This window comes from Anolis sagrei, chromosome 5 (assembly GCF_037176765.1).
Source record: "Anolis sagrei isolate rAnoSag1 chromosome 5, rAnoSag1.mat, whole genome shotgun sequence".
Classification (NCBI taxonomy): Eukaryota; Metazoa; Chordata; class Lepidosauria; order Squamata; family Dactyloidae; genus Anolis; species Anolis sagrei.
The window spans coordinates 194,841,051-194,851,574 of NC_090025.1; the positions used below are offsets into that span (position 1 = coordinate 194,841,051).

The 10,524-nt window shown below is 42.0% G+C and overlaps 2 protein-coding genes across 2 annotated transcripts; both read left to right on the forward strand.

The window, feature by feature from the left end:
• Positions 1-3,438: 3,438 nt before the first annotated feature.
• On the forward strand, positions 3,439-3,918 carry LOC137097137 (U1 small nuclear ribonucleoprotein 70 kDa-like). The gene has a single exon (XM_067468519.1). It carries the CDS (start codon positions 3,439-3,441, stop codon positions 3,916-3,918), a length of 480 nt encoding a protein of 159 aa, XP_067324620.1.
• A 1,630-nt stretch (positions 3,919-5,548) lies between these two features.
• Positions 5,549-6,858, forward strand: LOC137097138 (uncharacterized). The gene is made up of 2 exons (XM_067468520.1): positions 5,549-5,849; positions 6,617-6,858. Exons 1-2 carry the CDS (start codon positions 5,549-5,551, stop codon positions 6,856-6,858), a joined length of 543 nt encoding a protein of 180 aa, XP_067324621.1.
• Positions 6,859-10,524: the final 3,666 nt, after the last annotated feature.

Below are 10,524 nucleotides of genomic sequence, written 5' to 3' on the forward strand. Positions count from 1 at the left end.
GGAAAACCGCAATTGCCTAGATACTAGAATGTGTTCCATTTTTTTGTTTCAAATGCACCTCTGACACCCAGAACTATAATTCCCATGGGCTCAGGATGAGGCTGGATTACATCCTTACAAAACCACCCAGACTAATTATTGTAATTGTCTTCGGAGCCTTTAAAACCGACCAGATTACGCTGCTGCTGCTGCTCCCTCAAAGGCAATCCATTTCATTAGGAAGAGAGGAAAAAAAGAATAATAATATTCCTGCCTGGCCATTTAATTAATAACACTAATTGTATCAGAGAGATCGCTTCCACACAAACAACAACAACAACAACAACAACAACAACAACAACAACAAAGGCCGAACCTGATCGGTTGCAAATATCAATAATAATAATAACAATAACAATATCATCACCCATGTCTCATAATAATTATTCCGGCTCAAATCCCCCTCCCCCTAGTCTTAATTAGGCAGTTTAATTAGGCCACCTCTTATCCACAAAATGCTTTGCCATTGCTCTCTTCTGGAGTTGCCTTAAGAGGTAGAAGATGTTCGTCAGTTGCAAGACAATACTATTGCAACACACACACACACACACAGTTCTGCAATGGGATTTCTTGCAGGGAGAGATGCAGAATATATGAATATAATGCAATAGATAGATAGATAGATAGATAGATAGATAGATAGATAGATAGATGATAGATAGATGGATGGATGGCAGGGAACATCACTGCAAAATGCTATATATCACAATTACCTGTTGATGATAGATAGATAGATAGATAGATAGATAGATAGATAGATAGATAGAGAAAGATGGATAGAATGATAGATTATCTATCAATATCTATCATTCTACCAATCTTTCACTATGATAGAGTGATAGATAGATAGATAGATAGATAGAGAAAGATGGATAGAATGATAGATTATCTATCAATATCTATCATTCTACCAATCTTTCACTATGATAGAGTGATAGATAGATAGATAGATAGATATTGATAGATAGTGATAGAGTGACACAGAGAGAGAGATAGTGAGAGATAGTGATAGATAGATATATAGAGTGATAGATCAATAGATATTGATACAGAGTGATAGATAGAGTGACAAATAGATAGAGTGATTGATAGAAAGATAGGTACATAGAATGATAGATAGATAATGATAGATAGATAGATAGATAGATACATAGAATGATAGATAGATAATGATAGATAGATAGATAGATAGATAGATAGATAGATAGATAGTGATAGATAGAGTGACAGAGTGACAAATAGAGTGATTGAGATAGATAGATAGGTAGGTAGGTAGATAGAGTGACTGATAGAGTTATTGATAGGTAGGTAGGTAGGTAGGTAGGTAGATAGATAGAGTGATTGATAGGTAGGTAGGTAGGTAGGTAGGTAGGTAGGTAGGTAGGTAGATAGATAGATAGATAGATAGATAGATAGATAGATAGATAAATAGATAGATAGATAGATAGATAGATAGATAGATAGATAGATAGATAGACAGATAGATAGGCAAACAGACAGATAAATACAGAGAGAGCGATGATAGACAGAAAAATGGAAAGAGATAGATAGATAGTGATAGATCAATAGAATGATAGATATTGATAGATAGTGACAGATAGATAGAATGATAGTGACAAATAGAGTGATAGATAGATAGATAGATTAGATAGATAGATAGAATGATAGTGATAGAGTGATAGATAGACAGAATGATAGATATTGATAGAGATGGATAGATAGATAGATAGATAGATAGATAGATAGATAGATAGACAGATAGAGTGATAGATAGACATTCTATATCTCTCAATTCATGGCAGGGAAGCTCACTGAAAAAAAATGATACATTTCTCAAAATGTTTTGTCGAAGGCTGTATTGCAATAGCCTATCTCTATCCCTGTCTATTTATCTATCGGTTGATTGATCAATCTCTTTCTATATCTCTATTCATAGGCAGTGAATCTCATTACAAAGTGATATATATTGTAATGCATTGATACATGCACACATCTTACTTTTATTGTAATAGATAGATGGATGGATGGATGGATGGTTGGATAGATGATAGATAGATAGATAGATAGATAGATAGATAGATAGATAGATAGATGATAGATAGATAGATGATTGATAGATAGACGGATGGATGGATGGATGGATGGATAGATGATAGATAGATAGATAGATAGATAGATAGATAGATAGATGATAGATGGATGGATGGATGGATGGAAGGACGGATGGCTCAATAGATAGATAGATAGATAGATAGATAGATGGATGGATGGATGGATGGATGGATGGATGGATGGAAGGATGGATGGATGGATGGATAGATAGATAGATAGATAGATAGATAGATAGATAGACAGACAGATAGAAAATCTCATTTCCAAACAATAGCTATTGAGTTGCCTATGGTATGTGTGTGCATTTCTATATATGCAATAAATAGATAAGATAGATAGATAAGATAAACCGATAGATGGATAGATAGATAGATAGATAGATAGATAGATAGATAGATAGATAGATAGATTCTCCAAGTATGGCAGGAAATCTAATTGCAAAAGAATAGCTATTGCAGTAGCCTATGGTATGTGTCTGTCTGTCTATCTATCTATCTATCTATCTATCTATTGTGATAGACAAATGATCGATAGATAGATCAAGGTATCTATCCATTTATTATGTATCTATTGCGATCTCTCTATGTATCTATTCATTTATTATCCATCTATCTATCTGTCTGTCTGTCTGTCTGTCTATCTCTCTATCTATTGCAATAGATGATAGATAGATTGATCTCTCTATATATCCATTTATTATCCATCCATCCATCTTTCTATCTATGTATATGGATAAGATTCTGCTGAATTTTGCAGCTGGGTCTCCTTCTCTGGATAGCTGCAGACACAGAAAGAAAGGGGGAAAGGAACTCATCCCCATAAGAAAACCTATCTATCTATCTATCTATCTATCTATCTATCTATCTATCTATCTCTGTTGCAGTCATGATTTCATATATTCTTCCTCCGCCCCCATAGCCAGGCCTTTTTTGTCTTTCTGCAGGAAGGCTAAGCTCCCACCATCCTGGCTGCCCTTAATCGCATTTATTGGGATTATCATAGGCTCCCAGTTGGTTGGGCAGAAGGAAGAAGAGGAGGAGGGGGGGGGGGTTAGAGAAAGAGGGAGAGAGGGAGAGAGAAAAAGAAGGGTGGAGGAAGAGGAGGAAGAGGGGATGGGCATGAAGGACAACCAGCAGAAGAAGATGGAGGAGAAGATGATGGAGATGATGGAGGGAAGAGCTAGAGAAAGATGGAGAGGGAACTGGAGAAGAGAAAGAGAGGAAGAGAAGAGGAGGAGGAAGAAGAGTAGGAAGACAGGTGGGCATAAAAGACAACCAGCAGAAGAAGATGGAGGAGAAGACGATGAAGATGATGAAGGGAAGAGCTGAGAAAAAGATGAAGAGGGAACTGGAGAAGAGGAAGAGAAGAGGAGGAGGAAGAAGAGTAGGAAGACAGGTGGGCATAAAAGACAACCAGCAGAAGAAGATGGAGGAGAAGATGATGAAGATGATGAAGGGAAGAGCTGAGAAAAAGATGAAGAGGGAACTGGAGAAGAGGAAGAGAAGAGGAGGAGGAGGAGGAGGAGGAGGAGGAAGAAGAGGAGGAAAAGGGGTGGGCCTAAAGGGCAACCAGCAGAAGAAGATGGAGGAGAAGATGATGGAGATGATGGAGGGAAGAGCTAGAGAAAGATGGAGAGGGAACTGGAGAAGAGGAAGAGAGGAAGAGAGGAGGAGGAGGAGGAAGAGGAGAAAGACAGGTGGGCATAAAAGACAACCAGCAGAAGAAGATGGAGGAGAAGATGATGAAGATGATGAAGGGAAGAGCTGAGAAAAAGATGAAGAGGGAACTGGAGAAGAGAAAGAGAGGAAGAGAGGAGGAGGAGGAGGAAGAGGAGGAAAAGGGGTGGGCCTAAAGGACAACCAGCAGAAGAAGATGGAGGAGAAGATGATGGAGATGATGGAGGGAAGAGCAGAGAGAAAGATGGAGAGGGAACTGGAGAAGAGGAAGAGAGGAAGAGAAGAGGAGGAGGAAGAAGAAGAGAAAGACAGGTGGGCATAAAAGACAACCAGCTGAAGAAGATGGAGGAGAAGATGATGAAGATGATGAAGTGAAGAGCTGAGAAAAAGATGAAGAGGGAACTGGAGAAGAGGAAGAGGAGGAGGAAGAGGCGTGGGCATAAATGACAACCAGCAGAAGAAGATGGAGAAGAAGTTGATGGAGATAATGGAGGGAAGAGCTGAGAGAAAGATAGAGAGGGAATTGCAGAAGAGGAAGAATGGAAGAGAGGAGGAGGAGGAGGAGGAGGAGGAGGAGGAAGAGGAGGAAGAGGAGAAGAAGAAGAAGAAGAAGAAGAAGAAGAAGAAGAAGAAGAAGAAGAAGAAATTGGGATGAAGGGCAAGTCCCTTGTCCAAAGACCACCTGACTTTCTCTAAGCAGAAGATGGAGGGAAGAAATTAGTGCTATTTTCAGAGGGAAAGAGGGAGAGAGAAAAAGAAGGGTGGAGGAAGAGGAGGAAGGGCATAAAGGACAACCAGCAGAAGAAGATGAAGGAGATGATGGAGGGAAGAGCTGAGAGAAAGATGGAGAGGGAACTGGAGAAGAGAAAGAGAAGAGGAGGAGGAGGAGAGGAGGAGGAAGAAGAAGAAGAAGAAGAAGAAGAAATAATAATAATAATAATAACAATAATAACAATAATAATAGGGATGGACAAGTCCCTTGCCCAAAGACCACTTGACCTTTCCTCAGCAGAAGATGGAGGGAAGAGATTGGTGTTATTTTCAGAGGGAAAGAGAGAGAGAAACTTGGAAAGAAGAGAGAGAAGGAGGAGAAAAAGATGGAGAACAAGTCCTTGCTCAGAAATCACTGACCTTCTACGAGGAGGAAAAGATAGAGAAGATGAAGGGAAAGATGAGTGCTGTTTCCAGGGAGAAGAATGGAAAGATTTTTGGAGAGAAGGAGAGAGGGAGGAAGAAGAAGAGAAGGAGGAAACTATAGAGATGGAGGAGCAGTCTCTACTCAGGAGGAGATGATGGTGATGATGGAGAAGATGGAGGGAAGAGCTGAGTGTTGTTTCCAGGGAGAAGAATGGAGAGAGATTTGGAAAGAAGGAAGGAGAGAGAAAAAAGAAGAGGAGGAAGAGGGGGAAATGGAGATGGGAAACCTTTGCCCAGGGACCACTGGCCTTCTATCACCAAGAGGAGATTGAGAGGATGGAGGGAAGAGCTGGGTGTTGGTTTAGGAGGAAAATAAGATGGAATGGTATCCAGAGGAGAGAAGGAAGAACAAAAGGAAAAGAAGGAGGAAAAATGGGAAGAGGACAAGTCTCTTGCCTAAAGCCCACTGAACTTCAACCAGGAGGAGAAGAAGATAGAGAACACAGAGAAGATAGAGAGGATAGAGAAGATGGAAAAGACAAAGAAGATGTAGAGAAGGATGACTGCTATTTCCAGATGGAAAGATGGAGAGGTTTGAAGAAGAGAGAAAGAAAGAGGGAGGAGGAGGAGGACGACGACGACAAATAGGAATGGAGGATAAATACTTGACCAGGGACCAGAAGAAGAAGAAGAAAGTGAAGATGGAGAAGATGGAGGGAAGGATGAGTGCTGTTTCCAGGGAGAAGAATGGAGAGAGATTTGGAAAGAAGGAAGGAGAGAGAAAAAGAAGAGGAGGAGAAAAAGGATGGAGAACAAGTCATTGCTCAGGAAACACTGACTTTCTTCAAGGAAGAAAAGATAGAGAAGATGAAGATGGAGGAAAGGGTGAATGTTGTTTTCATAGGAAAAGATGGAGAGAGATTTGGAGACTATAAATAAGGAAGGAGGAAAAAGAAGAGGAGGAGGAGGAGGAGGAAACAATAGGGATGAGGAGCAGTCCTTGCTCAGGAGGAGAAGATGGAGATGATGGAGAAGATGGAGGGAAGAGTTGAGTGTTGTTTTCAGATGGAAAGATGGAGAGAGATTTGGAGAAGAGAGAGGGAGGGAGAAGAAGAAAAGAAGGAAGAAAACATGGGGTTGGAGGACAAGGAGCAGCGGCAGGAGAAGAAAATGATAAAGATTGAGATGATGAGAGAAGAATAAGTGCTATTTTCAGAGGGAAAGATTGAGAGAGATTTGGGAAGGAGAAAGAGGGAGGAGAGAAGGAAAAAGAGGAGGAAAACATGGGGTTGGAGGATAAATCCTTGCCCAGGGACAACCAGAAGATGATGAAGAAGAAAATGGAGGGAAGAGCTGAGTGCTGCTTCCAGAAAGATGGAGATTTGGAGAAAAGAGAGAAGGAAGGATGAAAACATGGGGATGGAGGACAAATCCTTGTCCAGAGAGCATTGACCTTGGAAAAGATTGAGATGCTAGAGAAGATGGAGGGAAGAGCTGAGTACTACTTTCAGAGGAAAAGATGGAGAGAGGAAAGAGAAAGAAGAGGAGGAGAAAAAAGATGGAGTTGGAGAACAAGTCCTGACCTCCTTCTACAAGGAGGAAAAGATGGAGAAGATGGAGAAGATGAAAGGAAGAATTACTGTTGTTTTCAGAAGGAAAGCGGGATAGAGATCTGGGAAGGAAAGAGAGAACGAGGAAAGAAGAAGAAGGGAAGGAGGAAACAATAGAGATGGTGAAGAAGATGGAGATGATGGTGAGAATGGAGGGAAGAGCTAGCATTGTTTTCAAAGGAAAGCTGGAGAGAGGTTTGGCAAGAAAAGAAAGAGCGAAGGAAAAAGAGGAGGAGGAGGAGGAGAAAAAGATGGAGAACAAGTCCTTGTTCAAGAAACACTGACCTTTTACAAGGAGGAAAAGATAGAGAAGATAGAGGGAAGGATAAGTGTTGTTTTTAGAGAGAAAGATGGAGAAAATTTTGAAGAACAGAAAGAGAGAAGGCGAAGAAGAGGAAGAAGGGGGGGAGGAAAGCATGGGGATGGAGGACAAGTCTTTGACCAGAAACAAGGAGCTGAAGAAGATGATAATGAAGATGGAGAAGATGGAGATGAAGATGGAGGGAAGAGCTGGGTGTTATTTCCAGAGGGAAAGATGGAGGGGGGTTTGGAGAAAAGAGAGAGAAGGAAGGAGGGAAGGAGGAATACATGGGGATGGAGGACAAATCCTTGCAAAGACAGCACTGACCTTGGGAGAAGATGGAGATGATGGGGAAGATGGAGGGAATTGCTGAGTGTTATATCCAGCGGGAACGATGGAGGGAGATTTGGAGAAAAGAGAGAAGGAAGTAGGGAAGGAGGAAAACAAACCCTTGCGAAGAGAACATTGACCTTCTTCTACAAGGAGGACAAGATAGAGAAGATGACGGGAAGGATGAGTCTTGCTTTCAGAGGGAAAGATACAGAGAGTTTTGGAGAAGAGATAGAGAGATGGAGAAAGAAGAAGAAGAGGAAAAGAAGGAGGAAAATAATAGGGATGGAGAACTAGTCCTTGCTCAGAAGGAGAAGATGAAGAAGATGCAAAAGATGGAGGGAAGAACTGAGTGTTATTTCCAGAGGGAAAAATGAAGGGAGATTTGGAAGGAAGGAAGGAGGGAAGAAGAAAAACATGGGGATGGAGGGGGAGATTTGGAGAAGAGAGAGAGATGGAAAGAGGGAAGGAGGAAAACATGGGGATAGAAGACACTGACCTTGGGAGAAGATGGAGATGCTGGGAAAGATGGAGGGAAGAGCTGACTGTAATTTCCAGAGGGAAAGATGGAGGGAGATTTGGAGAAGAGAGACAAGGAAGGAAGGAGGGAAGGAGAAAGACATGGAGATGGAGGGGAAGATTTGGAGAAGAGAGAGAGATGGAAGGAGGGAAGGAGGAAAACATGGGAATGGAAAACACTGACCTTGGGAGAAGGTGAGATACTGAGGAAGATGGAGGGAAAGATGGGGGGAGATTTGGAGAAGAGAGAGAAGGAAGGAAGGAAGGAAGGAAGGAAGGAAGGAAGGAAGGAAGGAAGGAGAAAGACATGGGGATGGAGGACAAATCCTTGCGAAGAGAGCACTGACCTTCTACAAGAAGGAAAAGATAGTGAAGATGAAGGGAAGGATGAGTGCTGCTTTCAGAGGGAAAGATGGAGAGAGTTTTGGAGAGGAGATGGAGAGATGGAGAAAGAAGAAGGAGAAGGAGAAGGAGAAGGAGAAGGAGAAGGAGAAGGAGGAGAAGAAGAAGAAGAAGAAGAAGAAGAAGAAGAAGAAGAAGAAGAAGAAGAAGAAGAAGAAGAAGAAGAAAGGAAAATAGAAGGAAAACAATAGGGATTGAAAACTAGTCCTTGCTCAGGAGGGGAAGATGGAGATGATGCAAAAGATGAAGAGCTGAAGAGAGAGAAGGAAGGAAGGAAGGAAGGAAGGAAGGAAGGAAGGAAGGAAGGAGAAAGACATAGGGATGGAGGAGAAATCCTTGCGAAGAGAACACTGATTTTCTTCTACAAGGAGGAAAAGATAGAGAAGATGAAGGGAAGGATGAATGTTGCTTTCAGAGGGAAAGATGGAGAGAGTTTTGGAGAAGAGATAGAGAAATGGAGAAAGAAAAAGAAGGAGAAGGAGAAGAAAGAAAGAAAGAAAGAAAGAAAGAAAGAAAGAAAGAAAGAAAGAAAGAAAGAAAACAATAGGGATGGAGAACTATTCCTTGCTCAGGAGGAGAAGATGGAGATGATGCAAAAGATGAAGAGCTGAGTGTTATTTCCAGAGGGAAAGATGGAGGAAGATTTGAGAAGAGAGAGAGAAGGAAGGAAGGAAGGAAGGAAGGAAGGAGGAAAACATGGGGATGGAGGACGCTGACCTTGGGAGAAGATGGAGATGCTGGGGAAGATGGAGTGAAAGATGGAGAGAGTTTTGGAGAAGAGATAGAGAAATGGAAAAAGAAAGAGAAGAAGAAGAAAGAAAGAAAGAAAGAAAGAAAGAAAGAAAGAAAGAAAGAAAGAAAACAATAGGGATGGAGAACTATTCCTTGCTCAGGGGGAGAAGATGGAGATGGTGCAAAAGATGAAGAGCTGAGTGTTATTTCCAGAGAGAAAGATGGAGGGAGATTTGGAGAAGAGAGAGAAGGAAAGAAAGGAAAGAAGGAAGGAAGGAAGGAAGGAAGGAAGGAAGGAAGGAAGGAGGGAGGGAGGGATGGATGGAGGAAAACATGGGGATGGAGGACACTGACCTTGGGAGAAGATGGAGATGCTGGAGAAGATGGAGGGAGGCCCTGGTCCAGAGTGGGAGGCTGGCCCTGCCCTTCCTCTCCTCCTCCTTCTCCTCCTTTTCCTCCTTCCTCCTTTCCTCCCTCCCCAGCCCCACCCTCCTCACTGCGGCACCTTCTTCCCTGCAGACCCGGAGTCACTCCCAGACTCCTCCTCTTTCGCCAAGAACAAGGGGAGAAGGAGCCCCCCCCCTTGCAGACACCCCCCCCAAACAAACAAACAAACAAACAAACAAGCAAGCAAACAAGCAACCTCCACTTCCAGCCCTCCATTGCACCTCCTGTGAAACTAAGGTTGGGAGGCGGAAAGGTATCATTGCCCGACGCCCGTCTCTTGGTATTCCCTGCAAGGGCGCGTCTACACTGTGGGTTTAACGCACTTTAAACTCAGAGTTTATAGGACCCTGGATTTAGCACTCTTTGGAAAGGAAGGAGGAATGCCTTGGGAAATTGCAAATCCCAGGGCCTCCGTACCATTGAGTAATTACAGTTCAAGCCGTGTCGGAAATGCGTTAAATCCGCCATGTAGACGCAACTCCAGTTTCCGATCAAGGATTTGGAATCGAAACCCCCCGCAATGGGTAGGAACCGATAACATGTCGACAACACAACCTATGAATATATTAATATACATATTGGGGGTTCTTTCTCCCTCTCTCATCCTTCCATTCTTTCTTTCGTTCTCTCTCTTTTTTTCTTTTTTTCCTTCTCTCTCTCCTTCTTTCTTTCTTTCTTTCTTTCTTTCCTTCTCTCTTTCTCCTTCTTTCCTTTTCTCTCGTTTCTCCCTTTGTTTCCTTCTTTTTTTTCTCTCCCCTTTCTTTCCTTCTCTCTTTCTCTCTCCTTCTTTCCTTTCTTTCTTTCCTTCTCTCTTTCCTTTTCTTTCTCTCTTTCTCTCCTTTCTTTCTTTCCTTCTCTCTCTCCTTCTCTCCTTTCTTTCCTTCTTTCTTTCTTCTCTTATTCTCTCTCCTTTCCTTTTCTTTCTCTCCTTTCTTTCCTTCTCTCTTTCTCTCTCCTTCTTTCCTTTCTTTCTTTCCTTTTCTTTCACTCTTTCTCTCCTTTCTTTCCTTTGCACTCCTTTCCTTCTTTCCTTCTCTCTGTCTCCTTTCTTTCTTTCTTTTTTTCCTTCTCTCTCTTTCCTTCTTTCCTTTTCTCCTTCTTTCTTTCCTCTTCTCCCTCCCCGTTTCCTTTTCTTTCACTCTTTCTCTCCTTTCTTTCCTTCACACTCCTTTCTTTCCTTCTCTTTCTCTCCTTTCTTTCTTTCCTCTTCTCTCTCTCT